The 19,847-nt window shown below is 36.1% G+C and overlaps 2 protein-coding genes across 19 annotated transcripts in view; one reads left to right on the plus strand and one right to left on the minus strand.

Annotated features, from left to right (window-relative positions):
* dock7 (dedicator of cytokinesis 7) overlaps positions 1 to 19,847 on the plus strand; it is a 76,502-nt gene that overhangs the window by 7,944 nt on the left and 48,711 nt on the right. For all 18 annotated transcript variants that reach the window (XM_056460053.1, XM_056460048.1, XM_056460049.1 and 15 more), the window contains exons 5-15: positions 869 to 998; positions 1,115 to 1,327; positions 1,442 to 1,527; positions 1,605 to 1,671; positions 2,040 to 2,189; positions 3,034 to 3,114; positions 3,212 to 3,374; positions 5,384 to 5,526; positions 5,683 to 5,776; positions 5,870 to 6,032; positions 19,658 to 19,775. In XM_056460053.1, the coding sequence (XP_056316028.1) occupies positions 869 to 998; positions 1,115 to 1,327; positions 1,442 to 1,527; positions 1,605 to 1,671; positions 2,040 to 2,189; positions 3,034 to 3,114; positions 3,212 to 3,374; positions 5,384 to 5,526; positions 5,683 to 5,776; positions 5,870 to 6,032; positions 19,658 to 19,775 (1,408 nt within the window). The remainder of the gene's footprint in view (positions 1 to 868; positions 999 to 1,114; positions 1,328 to 1,441; positions 1,528 to 1,604; positions 1,672 to 2,039; positions 2,190 to 3,033; positions 3,115 to 3,211; positions 3,375 to 5,383; positions 5,527 to 5,682; positions 5,777 to 5,869; positions 6,033 to 19,657; positions 19,776 to 19,847) is intronic.
* angptl3 (angiopoietin-like 3) lies at positions 8,256 to 14,329 on the minus strand. The gene is made up of 7 exons (XM_056460072.1): positions 13,704 to 14,329; positions 13,393 to 13,503; positions 13,015 to 13,132; positions 12,813 to 12,926; positions 12,456 to 12,551; positions 11,811 to 12,083; positions 8,256 to 10,428 (listed from the first exon to the last, which is right to left on the minus strand). Exons 1-7 carry the CDS (start codon positions 14,214 to 14,216, stop codon positions 10,253 to 10,255), a joined length of 1,401 nt encoding a protein of 466 aa, XP_056316047.1. The 5' UTR covers positions 14,217 to 14,329; the 3' UTR covers positions 8,256 to 10,252.

Below are 19,847 nucleotides of genomic sequence, written 5' to 3' on the forward strand. Positions count from 1 at the left end.
TACTGGATAGATATATAGGCCTTTATAATTCGCTGTGTATCAGTTTGTTAATTCTGAAACTTCTATTCTGTTTTTCATTGTAGTTAATCAGAGATGTTGAGCCTGAACTTTTTTTTAAATTCACTGTATTCTAGTAGTAATGGAATGAAATTTCACATTTAACAAATAAATGGGTGAAAAACAGGATGTCTCATTTTAGTGTCTGCATCAAATTATATTTGCAAAGATTTTATATACATGAGTTTTATATAGCTTTGGTACAAATTAAAGTAGTGTGCATGTTGAATGCATTGTCATTCAGAATAACTGATACATTTTTTTGTTAAAGAAGATACGTGTTCTGACATGTACTTATTATTGTGTTTATAAAATAATAATTAGTCACACTGAATTTAATTATTTTTGCATGATTATAACTAATTGCTGAAAAATGGGTCATTTTTAGTAGCGTGACCCATAGGGACCAAGTATAAGGAATTTTAAAAGTAAAATTCATTAGCATTTCTTGGGCCAACCAGTGGATTAAAGCATTTTTTGGGATATAAACTATTGTTATACTAAATGACAGTGTTCTGTAAATAACAGTATACATACATAGTCATTACTATTGCTCTATTATACAATTAAATAATATTAATTTAAAATTAAATCAACTTAAACAGAAATTCATTACATTTGTTAATGCCAAAGTTTTCAAGTTTTCAAAATTTTCAAGATTTTTTTAGGCTTTGAAATGTGCCCAAATATTTTTGTTGCTTATGCTTGAGGTGACATTTGAACATAAACATTGGATCAGTTTGTCTATTGGGTTTCTATTATGCATACTGATTGTCAAACCTGTAAAAATCAGTGTATTCTGGTTTCACAGGTACCACAAGTTGGGCACAGCATTTAACCCCAACACATTGGATAAGCAGAAGGAGAGGCAGAGAGGTTTGCCCAAGCAGGTCTTTGAGTCTGATGAGTTGCCAGATCAAAGCAGCTATCAGGACGATCAGGTAAACAATCCTTTACTACTGTTATGTGATGTTTTTTTTTCTTGCTAAGCTCAGTAGAACAATTGCACGTGTTCTTATGCTTCCTGAATAAAATCAGTGACTGCTCTATGTTTCAGGATGATTTGAAACGAAGATCCATGTCAATTGATGACACACCACGGGGCAGCTGGGCCTGCAGTATATTCGACTTGAAGAACTCTCAGCCTGATGCTCTGCTGCCTCACCTTCTGGATCGAGTACCGAATGAAGAGATCGACCGCCACAATGAAGACCTGCGGAAGTCAAACCGCCACCGTGAGCTCTTCGCTCTGCATCCTGCTCTTGATGAGGTGGACTATGACTTCTTTTTAGTTTTATTAGCTCTCACTGGTCTAAAAACATGAAAAGATTATTCAGTTAAATTTATTCGATGGTCATTATTATTTTTTTTCCTATTAATGTAGGAAGAACCCATCGAGCGCCACTGTGTGCCTGATGTTCCAAAAGAACATTTTGGTCAAAGGCTTCTTGTCAAGTGTTTGTCTTTGAAGTAAGTGAGAAACTGCTTTTGTAGACTGAATTGTAAGTCTAATTACTACAATTTTGCTGACATTTTTCTCATTCAAGGTTTGAGATAGAAATTGAGCCTATATTTGCAACTTTGGCCTTGTATGATGTAAAAGAAAAGAAAAAGGTGAGATGTTGTCAGTGATTCCCTTCGTGATGCATGGCTTAGTTTAAATCCAAAAATATACATTTAATGTTCTATATTTATATGTAAAATAATGAATAGTATGCAATATGGTTTACAAATATGCCAAAAATAATAGGATATATTTTTGTACTGTCTTTTAAAAGCATTTATGAAACAAAATGTGAATTGCATTTAGATTCTTTTACCCTTCAGGTTTCCAAAAAGCATAATGTTACTTTTTTTGTTTGTACAGAACATTCTGCATGACATTGCTTACTGATTTCAACACTAGAGGGTAGTAGTCACCTGCTCTTCAACACTTCCGCTAATATGGATGGATCCTAACATTCTCCTGTCTTAATCTTTAGATATCAGAGAACTTTTACTTTGATTTGAACTCGGAGCAAACGAAGGGCATGCTCCGACCGCACATCCCATCTGCTGCAATCTCCACCCTGGCCCGTTCTGCTGTCTTTTCAATCACTTACCCTTCTCAAGATGTCTTCCTTGTTATTAAGGTTGGTTACATATGACAACATACTTGTTTTTTATTTATTTAAAAGCAATTTTTTTATAGAAGCTCAAATAAAAGTATTAGGGTGGCACAGTGGATAGCACTGTCGCCTCGCAGCAAAAAAGTAGTTGGTCCAAGACCTGGCTGGACCAGTTGACATTTCTGTGTTTAGTTTGCATGTTCTCCCCGTGTTTGTGTGGGTTTCCTCTGGGTGCTCCGGTTTCCCCACAGTCTAAAGACATGCGCTACAGGTCAGTTTAATGAACTCAATTGGCCGGAGTGTAGGAGTGTATGCCACTGGCTTACATGGTTCGGGACTTGTGGAGCTGCGCATTGATGGATTTGCTCTTCAGTGATTACACTTTCAGCAGTGAACATTAAACCACCCTGAACTGAACTGAAACTCTGAAAACTTAATCACTAATCTTCTATGTTAAGCTGCTTTAACACAATCTACATTGTAAAAGCGCTATAGAAATAAAGATGAATTGAAATATGTGTAAGTTTATGGATGTTTCCCCAGTACTGGGTTGTGGCTGGAAGGGCATCTGCTGTGTGAAACATTTGCCGAAATAGTTGGGGATTCATTCCACTGTGGCAACACCTGATAAATAATGGATTAAGCCGAAGGGAAATGAATGAATGAATGATTAGAAGTATTACGACAAATCCCAAGAGTCACCAAGCTGCATCTTTATTTTTGTTTTGATTATTCAGCTTTGAATTCTAGTGGCATAATTTGCACATTGAGCCTTTAAGTCTATCAAAATTAAGTCTTTCAAATATTGATATTTATCTAAAATATAAGTGCGGATCTTTTAAAATGTCTTATCTGTGTTTGATTTCAGCTTGAGAAGGTGCTACAGCAGGGAGACATTGGAGAGTGTGCAGAGCCTTATATGGTCTTTAAAGAGTCTGATGCTGCCAAAGTAAGCCTTTCAAGAAAGCTTGTATGTTGCATATACTGACATCCGGTTATTTATTTGCTTGATATTGTGAGTGATATTCATTTATTTTGTTCCACAGAATAAAGAAAAGCTTGAGAAGCTGCGTAGTCAGGCCGAACAGTTCTGCCAGAGACTTGGACGTTACCGGATGCCCTTTGCCTGGACGGCCATCCACCTGATGAATATAGTTAACAGCGCAGGCAGTCTGGAGAGAGATACAGAGGTGGACATGGGGCTGTCGGGTGAGTCTTCATATCGCACAGATAATGTGCATTTTAATTTTGAACTTGCAAACAGTTAAAGGGGTACTTCACCCAAAACTGAAAATTTGGTGATCAATTACTCACCCTTCACTTGTTCCAAATCTGAGTGTTTTTCTCCTCTTGAACACAAAAGAAGATATCTTGAAGAAAGCTGGAAGCCTGTAACCAACGACTTGCATAGTATTTGTTTTTCCTACTATGGAAGTCAATGGTTACAGGTTTTCAGCTTTTAAAAAAAATCTTCTTTAATGCTCAGTAGATTAAAGAAACTCATAAAGGTTTGTTAGAATCACTCGAGGGGGATAGTAAGGCCCAATCCCAATTTTATTTTTGTACCCCTTTCCCTTGGCCCTGGAAACAGAGTGTGAAGGGGAAGGATTTCAAAATTTACCCCTAAGAAATGGGACAGCACTACAACACCTGCACACGTACTCATCAGTCATCACGATCTCTTGCTTCAAATGAGATTGACAATGGCGGCTGCTGTAGTTATTCCAGTTGAGTTATTTTTTGGTATTTATCCTCAGAAAATCACTGAAGACATGTGTCATGTTATCATAATTATATAATGTGGCAAAAAGCTCGTAACTGTACTGTGCATTTACACAGAGACCATATTTTACTATGTAAATACATGAAAACAACATTAACATTATACCAGACATTGTAAAAAGGTCATTACCAGCCACTAGACTTTTCTGACAGTGTCATCGAGTGACAGATGTGAAAGTATGTTGTGGGACTACTATACAGGAGTTATTATTAAGGATTATAGATAGCAAAATTTAGCGGTCTTTGTTTTTTCTTTTTTCTTTTTTAGGCATGATGGTAAAACACAAATGTAGTTATAAATGTATTAACACATATGCTTGTTTGTTGTAAAAATTCGTACTAATGACAAAAAACTTTCATGTGCAGCTATGCTGCCATTGTGGCTGGTGTATTCTGGGAAATGTTTTTACCCCTTGGTTTTGAGTGTGGTCCTGAAAAATCTCAGTTTCAAGGGCTATCTTGCTTAACCCTATGCCTTCGAACTAAAGAGAATTGGGACATCCTTACGCCTCCACTTGAATGCGCAAAATGAGGAGTAGGGGTAAGGGGGAGGGCTAAGGGGTAGAATTGCGATTGGGCCTAAATAATGGGTACATTTTCATTTTTGTGTGAACAATCCCTTTAATTTTCAAACTTTTGAGTGGTACAGGAAAAGTGGTACGGGAAAAACTTAATGAAGTAAAAAAAAATAATTTTAATTCATAAAAATAAAACTCAAATGTGCATGCAGCAAGTTTGCAAAAAATATCTGTCCCGATATTTTTATAAAAATGCAAGCATCCTGATAGACAGCTGTTTGTAAATCTGGGCCTAAGTTAATTGTAATAACTAGACTTATCTCAATTTATTTCTTCATTTTTAAGTAAGTTTGTAAGTAGGTAAGTAAAGTTTATTTATTTATATCAAAAAAGAATCAAGGATGGGGTTGGGGGCGTATGGGAGTTAAACAAACCATGAGACACTTATACATGAAAACACAATCAAACAATTAAAAAGCCTAGGAATAAAGATTTGCTTGTAACATTGTTTTAAAAGATGTAATAGAAGGTGCAAGGTGGATGTCTAGAGGCAGTTGATTCCAGAGACAGGGGGCAGCAACTGAGAAGGTCCCTATCACCTTAGTTTTAAAGTGAGACAGAGGGACAGTGCTGTTTGAGGAACTCGGAGATCGAGAAGATCTGCGAGATGTGATGGGGCTTGACCATTAAAAGCTTTGAAAACAAAGAGTTAAATGTTGAAATGAATTCTAAAATGAACAGAGAGCCAATGATGAGAGACTTCATTTGGAGTAATGTGATCAGTGCTCTGTTCAACAGCCTCGCAGCAGCATTTTGCACTGTAGTAGCATTTAATAGTATATATTTTTACTCTTTATAATAAATAACGACATCACACTACTAAAGTCTTTGAATTGTTGTCTCTGCTCTATTACACAGAACGGAAAGGCTCATGGTCAGAACGGAGGAACTCTAGTATTGTGGGTCGTCGTTCACTTGAGAGAACCACCAGCGGAGATGAATCCTGCAGTTTGACAAGCTTCAGGCCTGCCACCCTGACGGTCACCAACTTCTTCAAACAGGTCACACTGCTATACTAAAAAACACCACAGTATTGATTTTGTTTATAGAAAGTTTACAGTCCCTCAGTTAGCAGTCATTAAATTGCTAAAGCAATTAAAAGAATGCTTTTGAGTTTTTAATAATTAAAGAGGTTTTGTTTTTCCATCATTTATTAGGAAGGAGATCGACTTAGTGATGAAGATCTCTACAAGTTCCTAGCTGACATGCGGCGTCCGTCCTCTGTACTGCGTAGACTGAGGCCCATTACAGGTAGAGTTCCTATGACGTGTTTAATCAATAGATTTTGACTCTATTAACTCTTTATGTAAAGGCTTGCATAACTTGTTTTCTCCATGCCTGTAGCCCAGCTGAAGATCGATATCTCTCCAGCCCCCGAGAACCCACACTATTGCCTGACTCCTGACCTGCTTCAAGTCAAGCCTTACCCTGACAGTCGAGTGCGGCCAACAAAAGAGATCCTGGAGTTCCCTGCCAGAGACGTTTATGTGCCCAACACCACTTACAGGTACAAACACTCTTTAAGTGTATAGATCAGTAATGTTTGGATTTTTGGACTCCCAACTCCATGTCATCCACAGTCATATTCAAAATCCTCCGGCAGCCCTATATTTTAACTGCTGCATTTACAAATGATAAAGTAACTCAAATGAAAAAAAAAACAACACCTTTTGGAATTCTGGAATGTCCAATTTACAAACTTTTAATCCAATTATTTTAATAAGACCTGCACGATATTGGAAAAATAATTGCAATATTTATTTATTTTACTAAATATATTGCGATATTAATACAACTTTACCAGATGACTATTACCAGACAGAATCTGCGGACATTTTTTGCTATTTCTGCGCAGAATATTGTAAAAAATCTGCAGATTTACGTGGAATGATTTTGGGTGTATCGTAACTAAAAACTTAATATGTTAAAAAAATTATTTAATGGTAATAATGCAAATCCTATTAGATCCTTTTATTTGGTAAACAAAGCAAGTCTCTCATATAGCTACCACAGTGGTGTAGTCCTAAAACAAAAAAAGGTGGTATTACCCACCCAACCCAATTTTTTAAAGTAGGCAAAAAAACGACGAAAGTCAATGTTTCTTTGATATATTAGCAATATATATTTATTTAACATAAGTTACCTGTAACTATTGACTTCCACAGAAGGAAAAATATACTATGGAAGTCGATGGTTACAGGCTTCAAGCTTTCTTCAAAAATAACGTCTTCGAAAAACTCTCACAAAGTTCTCGCAGCCGCTGCGGTCATCAGAGGGTGTGGAATGAAAAAAAATGCACCAATTGCAACAAATTAAGATGCAAGTTAAAAAAAAAACATTTGCTATATAGCTAAAGAGGACATGAATACACATAAATTAGGGAAGTTTAATCAGCAAAACAAGTATACAGAGTATACCGAGGGTATACGCAATTATCGATCCTCAGAAGTCGTAATGCCCAAACAGCTCGTGGAAAAAAGTAGGCATATGGAGTATACGTGCGTATAGCCCAGACTACACCACTGATCTACCATATATCTGCTAAAAGACAGAAATTATTACTTTACAAACTGTATTGTGAGTAAATCATATGAACGTTTTCATATTAGTCAGTCATATTACTAAAATTAATTTAAAAATTGAATAAATATACATTTACCCTCAACTAAATAAATAGATGGGTTGAAAATCTGCAGATTCCGTGTGGGCCTACAGATGACTTAATATCTCTATTTGTGAAGTATTTATAATGTTAAATCAACTGGAATGATTCTGCAATGTGAGTACATCTCCATAAAAGCTAATAAACAATCTATAAAATGTTTGTGGTCCCTGACACATTTTCGTTGTGGTCTGTGCTATTTGCAGTGCATTTATGTATTTGCATGTGTTAAGAGTATTTTCATGCATAACAATATACAATATTAAAATATACAATTAAAAAAAAGTGTTTTATCATATCCCATGTCTAACAGTATTCAAGTACAGTAACTGAATGATAATCAATAAAAATAAAATTTAAGTTAAGTTCGCAAATGGTACAATTTCTTATACCTGAATGCTTTTTAAAGTCATTATACAATTACAGGTATTAAAAAAACACAGGCAAATAATAAATTATAATACAAGCTCAACATTTCATATATCTTGCAATGTGACCATAGCGATATCGATGCTGAAACGATATATTGTGCAGCCCTAATTTTAATAAGATTTTAAAAATACGTTGGCATAGCTAGTATTATAACTTTCGCGTCTTGTCAATTTAACCTTTTTCTTCACATTTAAAATAAAGCTACTTCATGCATTATTTGCCAAAAGTAACAATCAGTGTGTTTATTCACTTTACATGTGAATTTGTGTAAGGATCCTGTTATATTGGGAAGAGAAAAACTATATAAATAAAATGGTCACTCTTTACAATTGAGGTTTCATTAGTTAATGTATTTACTAACATGAACCTAATAATGACCAATACATGTTTAACATTTCATAATCATAGTTCAACATTTACTAATGTACTTTTATAATCCTAATTCATGCATGGTAACATTAGTTAATGCACAGTGAGTTAACATGAACTAATTATGAACAACTTTATTTCCATTAACTAACATTAACAGATATGAATAAATACCATAATAAATTGTTCATTGTTTGTTCATGTTAGTAGATACATTAAATAATGAAGCATTATTGTAAAGTTTTATCAAAAATAATAAAGACTAACTACAGGTTTTTATTTATTTATTTTTTACTTGGAAAAATGCATAGAAAAACAAAAAGCTCAACAAAAAGTGTGCGTTGACTACAGTGTAATTATTTCATCGGTTCACCCTTCTATTTAATTTAGCAGCTGTTCTGCATTCCCCAATAAACATGTTTCCTTGTGTGATTAAAATTGAAAATTGACACGTGCAACACATTGAAGCATTTTACACACTCGTATCATCAAATAAATTGGCCAAACATACTTTTTTTTTCTTTAATAAAAAGTCTTATCTTTGTTTTTTCTCATTGACAAATAGCTTTAGCATTGTATCAATTTGAGCAGTCTGCTTCGCTGTATAGTTCAAGCTATTTTAGGTTTACTAATATAGTCGCGGTCGGCCAGACAAAGATGCTTATCTTCAGTGTACGTTGACATAACCTGCCATACAGAGGACACGTTTGTCCTCTCTCACCCTGTGCCAACTTTGTTATCTTCCTCTGGACTCTACATAGCCAGCCTTGATTTGTGCTGATGACTGGGTAGATTGGGATATGGTTTACTGCCGGCAATATTCACGCTCTGATTTATCACACTTGTCATATAAACAGACCATATAACATGTTAATTATGATAAGTTGATTTCCAACTCCTCCAATTTCCTGTCCTCCTGCTGGATTATTTATTTATTTTCTGTTAACAATTTGTTCTCTTCTTCCCCTCCCCTTGAGCTAAACTGTTAAAGTATCTGGTTTATTTGAATAATCTGAGCTCCTGTGTAAAGTTGTGTGTATGCTCTATTCTGTGTTGAGAGTTTGTTTTAATTATACCATTGAGTTTACTGTAATAACCAGTCCTATAAGATATTTCAAGTCTCACCAAGTGCTATTATTGGCTGATTTAAAGCATTTATTTTTTATTTTATGCCTTATTGTCACTATAAATATGTTGCACCCGCACACCACTGAGAAACAATCTGTAAACTAAATATATACAGTACAGCTGAGTATGTACAAAGCATAACCAGGAGTCAATATGACTCAGTAACAGAAAGAGACATGAAGAAGACCCAACTTCAACTATAACACCACATTTTTTGGTAACACTTTGTAATAATTTTCAATAATAATATTAACTTTCAATACAAAATGAAAAATGGTAAACACTTTATTTTGATGGTGCATTTGAGTATTAGTAGACTGCTTAATATCTGTTAATACTGCTCCTTCAACAGACATTTAACTGACTTGCAAGTACATGTCAACTTACACTAACCTTAGCCCCAACCCTAACCCCAACCTAAAATTGCTTCCTTGTCCTCATTTGTAAGTCGCTTTGGATAAAAGCGTCTGCTAAATGACTAAATGTAAATGTCTACTTCTAATCTTATTAGAATTAGTTGTCATGTAGATGCAATGTAACTTAAATTCAATAAACGGACCATCAAAATAAAGTGTGACCGAAAAATGCAGATATACCTTTTTTTATATGCAAAAATATATAAAGTGTGTTAAAGCATGACCGTCATGATGTAATGAAAGTTATTACAAAGTGTTATCGTTTGCTTTTCTACTGTTGCACATTTGCATAATTTGGTTAAATACAGTCTTTAACATGCAATGTGAACTGACATTTAGAAGCTGTATAGTTGACTATAGTGTAGCTCTATCATAATATGCATGTGGTCTACAACTGCAGATTTACATATTGCTATAATAACATGCACCAGATTCTGTTCCATCTTGTCATTTTGTCATTTGAATCTGTTCAGTCTTAGAACTTCTTGGTCAACAAGCTACTAATTTCTAATCCGACTAACTAACGCATGCATGTTGCAATAACCCTTTGACTTGGTTTTTAACCTCTTCCAGAGTCAATGACCTGTTGCAGTTCCATTGCATCATTCAGTTTCGGCTGTCTTTAAAGAAAGGGAAAAGTTTTGTTGGCCGGGTGTCTGCTGCCAGTGTGACCTCACTGATTGATTTTGAATTTCCCAATGGAGAGTCTAGGGTCAGGGATTATTGAAATTGGGTTGATGGTCTGATGGTGATCTTTGTGGATTTGAGGGTATATGAGCTTCCTTTGGATGGCCTCCAGTGGATTCCTTTCCTGCGCTGGTGGCGAGCCTTCGATCTCATCCAGGCATATCTTCCGTTTAAGTTGGTGTCCCCACATGCATCAAACCACCAACCACCTGAAACAATAAAAAATTGAGTACATTGTGACCTTAATTATATACTGAGTGATTCTCAGCCCTTAATTAAATTTGTCATGATTAACTTTGTCATATTCTGAACAAAAGTGATGATGTCCCTTCATTGAAAATCGTTTTTTCCTAATCCTTGATAAACATTGACCTGCAGGCATCTTCCATGCCTGCTGGACATATGAGCAAACCCTCAGTGGTCCTAATGAAAGCACAAACATGCTGCTTGACACAAGAATGAACCTCATTGGTTCTCCCTTATCAAGCAAGCATTTGAGCTTCTGTAATCAAAATGTTAATTCTGTAAACATTGTTCACTGATCAATGTTTGTATGTAAACAAATACATTTACTCATCATAAAAAGTGATTGAGTTTCTGGACTTTGGAAAATTTGGAATAAAAGGCTTAAATGAAATGATAAGGAGCTTTTGCACAAAGTAGGAACTCTATAATAAGAACTATCCACCCACTATGCCCCTAGATCAAAATTTCCACAGCAACTTCAAGTGTGACTTTAATAAAATCAGCAGCTGAAAAATGGAAGGTGTCACAATCAACTTTGTTGTGGGTTTTCTTAAAGCAAATGTTCACTGTAGATGTACAAGTTATGTGGTTGAAAAAGCAAAAAAGGAGATGACTAAATTATCAATGACAGCTTGTAGTGCAAACCATTATTGATGTTGAGAAAAGAACAATGCCATGGACATTAATTTTCTGTATGATTTTTGTATTGTAACACTAAAATAATGTACTGGTGTTTATTAAGGCATGCATTTGCCCAGTCAATGTACACTTGCATAACTGGAAATAGCTGTTTTTCGACACCCTACTGTAAAGTGGGAGCTAATATAGTTTCTTAAAAAAGCAAGTACTTCTGCAAATAGTTCTAGGAACTATAAGAGCTTTAATCTGGTCCAAAATTTTGCATTTATTTTTTGCTGTCTTTAGGATTGTTTTGAAGCATCTTAAACTTAACCGCTCAGACATATGGACATGACATTTGCTACTTGTTTAAACTACTTATATAAATGAGTTAAAACAACATAATTCTTAAGTTTCTTGGGGGCAAAAATTTAATGTTTTATGTTTAACCCACTTAAATAAAAAAATATTAAGTTAACTTGATGGATTTGTGTTGAGACAACATGAAGGAATCGTGTGGAACCTAGCATTTTTCACAGTGTAGATTGGCATGAACAGACTTTTAATGAAAGGAATCTGTCACTTTGTTTGTAAATAGCCAATTGTTTTCAGAAGATGAGGAAATTTGGCTTTGCAACCACTTGGGAATGATTAATGACAGAATAAAAATTAAATTTTGGGCTAAATTAACCCTAATAATGTGTTAATTTTGTTGAGTGTTTGATACCTGTGTAGTTGCGGGCACAGTTGGACTCGTCATGATTATCGTTGTCCCTGTCCTTGGTTGAGAACTTCATGCCCGTGTGGTTGCTCATGGCGTCGGATAGATCTCCAGACAAAGGTGCCAAGTGAAGGGCATAGTCAGATGCAGGGCCTTCCAAAGTGAAGGTGTACTCGATGAATCTCTTTTCCTCCTTCCAGTCCTCCAGTTCAATGTGTAAAATGTATTCTCCTTGTTGAGCAATGGAATGGATCTTAGCCAAGCCAAGCCAGAACTCTTCTGTAACACAAAGACATTTCAAATTAGTTGAGGGGATGATAGAAAGAATATGCTAGTCTTTAAGTCTGGAGCATAGATTGTGATGTATTTTTGCAATTGTCTCTGGCTAAAATGCTTCATAATTAGCTGTTCACATTATTGAAGCTATTGGGACGTAATGTAGAAAAGTATTACGTTTTCATTCTACATTTGTGAGTTCTTGACATCGCAACTACTGGCCTGGTATGCATAATGCAATTATTATATATATATTTTTTCACAGATCTGTGTGAAAGGGGATTGTTTTGGCAACATTCCAATTTAAATGTGAACTTTAAAAAAAAAACGCATAGGAAAACATTTTATGATTTAGTTTTTTTGACCCATACTTACTTTCTAATTTCCCAAATCCATGTTCATATTTTTCCCATGACTGGTCAAAATCAACTGAACCATCCTCCCTCCTCTGGATGACTGTGGCAGCACCGTCTTAAAGAGAAAAAATGTCAACCGTGAAAAGAGTCTTATAATCTCTTTGATAAGAAGATTGATGATGTTAAACTGCCTTGACATAATTTACATGATAAATAACACTATAGAAACAAAGATTAATTGAATTGAATAAAAGCACATCCTTCATATTTAGTGAATGGGTTTTGTGTGCCCTTTGTAATATATCCTATCACAGGTTTTGTAATTGCTATAAGTAGGAAGTCAGATAATGTACATTGAACGTTATTGGTTTCTTACCAGGGGTTATCTCACAGTAAACATAGAAAGGCTCAGATTGATTGGGTTTGATTGGGTAAATTCCACTGGTTTTCTGGCCTCTTGTGAACACCTCACTGCAGTCTGTTGGAAAATCTGTGCAGCAAAGCAAATAGCTGAAGATTAAAGATTTATATAAGCAAACATTTAAATAGATTTTATATTTATTTGATCACGTTCTTACCATTTATATCCGTAGTTCCATTTGTTGAGTTTGTTGTTAAGTACCGAAAAGGGTCAGGGGTTTCTGGGTTTAAATCCATAGGTTTTTCAATGGTGTCTTGAAAAGTGTCATAGTTGACCTGAAATAAATGCATGTTTATTATTAATAACACAAAAAAGGCAGAAGATATATTAAATAATTATTTTAAATCCCATAGATAATCGGTAAGTATTTATAGATATTAGTTATTACAATGCCTTTTAGTATATTTATTACATATTTATTGCATAATAAGTAAGATTTTGTTAGCTATTTTCATTATCGAAATACATAAAATTTCTAAGTTTCTAATTTGAACTTGCAGGAAAACTCGAATATTCATAAAACACCATTGCCTACCTTATCTTCAAGACTTTTAATTTTGATCTTCTGATAGTTTAGCTGGTCATGTTGCTCTTTAACAGATCTAAGCAAGTCTGTTATGGTCCTTTCTTGTGTTTCAATCACATCCTGCAAACAAACAAATTGGTAATGCTGTAAATGTGCAGCTTGATTCATTTGGAACAGATATTTGTACAGATATGCAATCCATTTTATTAGTATATATTGGTTTTACTCTTGTAATCAGATTTTTGATTCAAATGCGTAATACAGTACATAATTAAACTTGAAAAACCATAGCTTGAGTTCAAATTCTTCACCAAACTCACCTTCAAAGCAGTGATCTCTTGAAGTTGCTCCAAAGGCATCATACTCTGCGACAAGCCCTTAAGCTTCTCCTCCAGCCCACCGACCTTAGTGTGCAGCTGGCTCCGCTCCTGGAGAATGTTGTTAATTTTCGAGTTGATCTCCAATGACAGGTTTCTGATCTCCTCATTATTGGCCTTCAAAAATATAGTGGTCTCCTTCAACTTTTCCTCCTCTTCCTTAATTTCGCTGGTGACCACCGAGAGCTGGTAGAAGGAACGATCAAAGATGTTGAGCTTCTGGAAGATGTCGTTGATCTGAGACTTGGTCTTGTGCACAAACTCTCTGAGACTCTGGCCGAGCTGAAGCAGACCGTTGGCCAGCAGCCGAACATCATCTAGCATGGCGAAGCGGGATCTAGCTTCAGTCGGCGGTGCAGTTATAAGTATTGGCGCCTCCGTGGGTGATTTCTTTAAGTTAGGGGCTGCGCTTGTTGTGGACAAGCTTAGCCACAAAAGCAGGATCAACATCAACATCCTTTTTGTTGGTTTAAAAGTAGATTTGCTCACTGCTTCAGTCTGTTCCCTGCTGGGTCTCTTTCAAGCCTCTTTTCTCGCTTCTCATCTCATACTCGAACGCCAAAAACAGCAAAGATTCCTCAAATATATACTGCTACACTGAGAGGGGAGGGAGCATTTGGTAATTATTAAGCTGGGTGCGTTGAGCGTCCTCCTCCTAATCTGTGGAAAGTGTACTCTGGGCAGACAATTTACAGTCTCTCTCTCACACACACACATGCACAGGACATCCATAACCTGGTCCCTGGTCGCATCTGATAAGCAAAGATGAATGATGCTGATGAATCATGCAGCCGATCGATCACATCATCACTGCAGCCACTGCGCATGTACTGCTGGATGGGAATTAATAATAAAAGTACTCGATTTACGGTTCAGGATTTGATTTAACGCTCTCCTGAATCAGCGAAGCATCATTCTTAAATGCCACTGACAGGGGCTGCATGTACAAGCAGGATCGTTGCTGGATGATTCGGCTCAGGCAGTAATACAGATGAGTGATGACTGAAGTTGGGCGAGTTTGTGACATTTTCCACTGATATGTACAGGGCTTTTATTTACTGCAGCTTGCTATTAATCTCACTTTAGGGTTTAGCTGCAGATTTTTATTTTTAATGTTTACTTGGATGGCGATGCGGTGACGCTGTAGATAGTGCTGTCGCCTCACAGCAAGAAGGTGGCTGGTTCGAGCCTCGGCTGGGTCAGTTGGCGTTTCTGTGGGGAGTTTGCATGTTCTCCCCGTGTTCTCCGGGTGCTCCGATTTCCCCCACAGTCCAAAGACATGCGTACAGGTGAATTGGGTTAGCTCAATTGTCCGTAGCGTATATGGGTGAATGAGTGTGTATGGATGTTTCCCAGAGATGGGTTGCAGCTGGAAGGGCATCCGCTGCGTAAAACATGTGCTGGATAAGTTGGCGGTTCTTTCTTCTGTGGTGACCCCAGATTAATAAAGGGACTAAGCCGAAAAGAAAATGAATGAATGAATGTTTACTTGGTTAGTCCAGTAGTTGTTTGGCAAATATTTTTAATGCCATTTCAAACACATAATTGTTTTTTTTTTATTGTTATTTTTCACATAAATGTAATTTTGTAATAACAAAGGTGGATTCATAGATATATGGATAATTTTGTTGTCTATAAATAGTTACAACAAAAGTTATTATGCATGGAACAAAGTCATTTCAAATTGAAGTTATGAGTCTAATTTAATGTTTAAAATAACGATTGTAAAAATATAATTTTACAATATGGATGAATTAATTTTCCATCATTCAGTGAAGGCAACTATTATTCTGACATTGTTATTGAAATGTGTAATAAGTGATTGCACAATTAATGTTATTATATTATAAAAATCTATGAATTTGACATGGTATAAAATAACAATTAATTAATACTAATTATTTCTTATTACCGCAATATTTTGGGGTGCAGTCTATGGGCCCTATCATACACCCGGCGCAATAAGGTGCAAGGCATGTTTGGCGCAATTTGTTGCTATTTTCAGACCAGCGCAACCCTAATTTTTGTGTATTGCGACACGTTGTTTAAATAGTGAATCTATTTGCACTTTGTGGACTCATGGGTGTGCTGGTCTAAAAAGGAGGTGTGTTAAGGAGCATTGTTGGTGCTATTTTGAGAAACTGAAATAGACCGCAATATTGACAAACTAAAAGAAGAACTAAAGTCCAGTGCAGAGCGTGTTAGTTATGGGCCTATGCAGGTCCAAACGCTTACACGTTGCTTAATACACACAGGATGTACAGCAATACACAAATATCTTTACATATGAAAAAAATAAAGGATTAAAATGTTACAACAATCATTATTTGCTTTTTTCAGTTTGTGACAATTTGCATCTGTATTATGTTGTTATTATTACTAGTATTATTTATTATATGCAATTTTGTATGTGTTTTAATAAAAGAAAAATTTGATTTGTCCACCTGTCGGTTTTGGAGACAAATGCATCACCATATGGGGCATAAGAATAGGACGTTTGTTTGGATATAACTGAATTTAGAAATAGTTTTGAAACAAATCTTTGTGCTTAACAAACAAAATTAAATACGTAGGCTAATGGATGTCTTCAGTAAAGTGCGTACAACACTGTTTCCTTATCAACGAAAGTAAAGGTGTAAAGTAAAGAGGCCGAATGGAGGAGGCTCATTCTACATCCTAATGCAGATGGTCTGTTTAACTGTTTTCTTGTTAGTAAAGCTTTCATTTTTTCATTGTACAAAGTCCGCCATTATAAATGGCAAATGCGCCATGGCACGACGCAACTGACTCTTAAGGGGAATGTGAGATGAGGCTCTGATTGGTTTAATGCACATGATGCTCAAAACACACCCTGTTAGGCACATGCACTGACGCACAGAGCGTTTTTTTTTTTTTTTTTTTTTGTCCTTAAAATAACAAAACTGGATTTGGACATGCCCTTAACCATTAAAATAGAGCCCTAGGAGTATGTCAACTATATGTCATGCAATAATTCAGTGTATATATAAAAAAGATGTTACACAGAAAGACAGGAATTTGTATTATAAGTCATTGTAAAAATACATGATACTAATAATTCCTTACATTTATCTAGTGCTTTTCTAGACATTCAAAGTGCTTTACACAATGCTTGGGGAATCTCCTCATTCACCACCAGTGTGCAGCATCCACCTGGATAACTTGACGGCAGCCATATTGCGCCAGACCGCACACCAAACTCCAGCTGATTAGTGGAGAGGAGACAGTGATGAATAATGATATGGGGATGGTTAGGAGGCCATGATGGACAGAGGCCAGTGGGCAAATTTGGCTGGATGCCGGGGTTAAACCCCTACTCTTTTTATTTTTAAATTTTTTTAAATTAATTAAAATTTTTTTTTGAAGGACATCCTGGGATTTTTAATGACCACAGAGATTCAGGACTTCGGTTAAGTGTCTCATCCGAAAGACGGCGCTCACTGAGCGGTATAGAGTCCCCATTAATATACTGGGGCATTAGGACCTACACAGAGCGCAGGATGAGTGCCCCCTGTTGGCCTCACTAACACCACTTCCGGCAGCAACCTCCGCAGCCCTGCTTGGCTTCAGTGGGTGACCATGTGAGAGTTGCAGAGAGCTAGCTGCTGGCTATTGGTCATTATTGTTATGCAAAGAAAAACAGTAAATGGTAGCTACAGGACACGTTTTATTATATAGTAGAATAAGAAAATGTCAATAAGCATACATTTTGAAAATGCTGGTAAACTATTGAATCTATACATGTTTCTGAATAATTTAATATGTTTTTCCCCTGATTAAACTGTAGAATGATCTCTACTATTAAACTTTTAGTTCTGTAAGAGAGACGAGCAAATTTAAGAACATACTTTTATTCGTTTTTTTTAAGGGGACATTGTTATTACTTGCTAGTTAATGAATAAATCATGCTTATTTTCTGGGTTAAGGTTCATTTTTAAGGACCATTCTTGCTAAATATTTTGTTAAGAACACCATACAAACACATGCTTCAAAATTAAATATTTCTCTGTGTAAGATAATAAATATACAGAAAAAACAGGTATTGCCGTTAATTATAACCATGTAAGGAAGCTGTTCAGTACTGTAGATGTTAGGGCAGGCATGGGCAAACTCGATCCTCGAGGGCCGGTGTCCCTGCAGAGTTTTGCTCCAACACTAATCAAACACACCTGAACACCCTAATTAGTGTCTTCAAGATCACTAGAAAGCTACAAGCAGGTGTGTTTGATTAGGGTTGGTGCAAAACTATGCAGGGACACCGGCCCTCCAGGATCGAGTTTGCCCATCCCTGTGTTAGGGTAACAAAAATGCTGTTAAACTGAAACAAACCGGCATATTTATTTGCCTACCAGATAACTTGTGTGATGTTTGCTGTGCTGTTGCATTTTCGTTGCTCTCCTGCATTTATACATTTGCTGGTTCTGTTCAGACAGGTGCGGAAAGTTTGGCCTCAATCCATATTTGTAGACAGAGCAAACACAACCAGACTCCCATTGTGTACCCAGAGGCTATTCAGGATGTAGGAGCTTGTGTGTCAGCAGTTGGGGGAGCTTCAGCTGGATAGAAATATCCTCTCCAATGTCCCCTCTGGCACTGGAATTAAAATTAAATAAATTATATATGATTTTTTTAAAATGTAATTATTTTGCTTTCTAATGCAACGTATATTAAAATATTTTGACTAATTTGTGGAGTGCACAGTGCGAAGGATTCACTTCCCTCTGGTAGTCTGGTAGAGGAGGTAATGTTGAGTGCATGAGAGAGCTGTGCTCCTTGGAAAGACTATGACCTTTTGTGGTCTGTGCAGCTTCCCAGGAGAGTGTGTTCCACGTCACTGCAGTATTTCTGTCTGTTCCTGCAGATACTGTAACCGCAGAACGGAAACGGTTGTGCAACAAAAATCTGTGCAGTGAAGAGATCAATGGAAATGGATGTTATTGTCCCAAACTTTGTCCCGGGCCTTGTGCTTTAAGAAGTTTTCGCATGTGAAACGTTTGATGTACATTTTAATTTCAGTTTATTTATTTATTTACTACTTATTTGCTTACTATTTTAAAATTTATTTTAAATTCCAAGTTTTTTATCTTATACTTTTTCTCATGAACACAGTTATTTAACCCTTTTAAAGCTGGCATAAAAAGACTGTTGCATCTTTCATTTCAAATCTCCTTGTTGTGTGAAATAAGTCTGAATGAAACTACTTCTGAAGTGAGAAATAAATTGTATGTAGGTACTTCATTTTTTCATTCATTCATTCATTCTTAACATCAGACTTTAACATCCACATAGATGATGCTAATGACACATTAGGGCTCGCGTTTATGGACTTACTACATTCACTAGGGATAAAGCAAAATGTTATCGGTCCAACCCATCGCCTAAAGCATACACTAGATCTAATTCTGTCCTATGGAATTGAGGTCATTGATGTAGACATTATAACATCATAGGAAACCCACACGAACGCAGGGAGAACATGCAAACTCCACACAGAAACCCCAACTGACCTAGCCGAGGCTCGAACCAGCGACCTTCTTGCTGTGAGGCGCCAGCACTACCTACTGCACCACCGCGTCACCATTTTGTCCTTTATAAATTGATTATTTATATTTTTGAATGATTGTGGTTTGTAATGATGAACGGACATGAATAAAAAAAAGAGATCTGCACTGACAAGACATGTAATGAATAAGTACAATCATATTTGTTAAAATCGATTAATTTTAGAATAATTTCCAGATTAATTTACAGTTTGAATTTAAGACTCATTTAACCTACATGATGAACTTCTAAATATGCTTGCTGTGAATTATTAAGAAACAATGAGAGCAAACATTTTATGTATGAGCCCTTTCTTTTATCTCTTTGTGTGTTTGCAGGAACCTATTGTATGTGAACCCACAGAGCCTGAACTTCGCTAACCGTCAAGGCTCTGCTCGTAACATTACAGTCAAAGTGCAGTTCATGAATGGGGAGGATCCGAGCAATGCTATGCCAGTAAGTTTTGAGCAAATGCAATTTAACAACTGTTTACAAATTGTCATATGCCCAAACATTTTATGATGAAGC

The sequence above is a fragment of the Danio aesculapii genome, chromosome 6 (assembly GCF_903798145.1).
Source record: "Danio aesculapii chromosome 6, fDanAes4.1, whole genome shotgun sequence".
Lineage (NCBI taxonomy): Eukaryota > Metazoa > Chordata > Actinopteri > Cypriniformes > Danionidae > Danio > Danio aesculapii.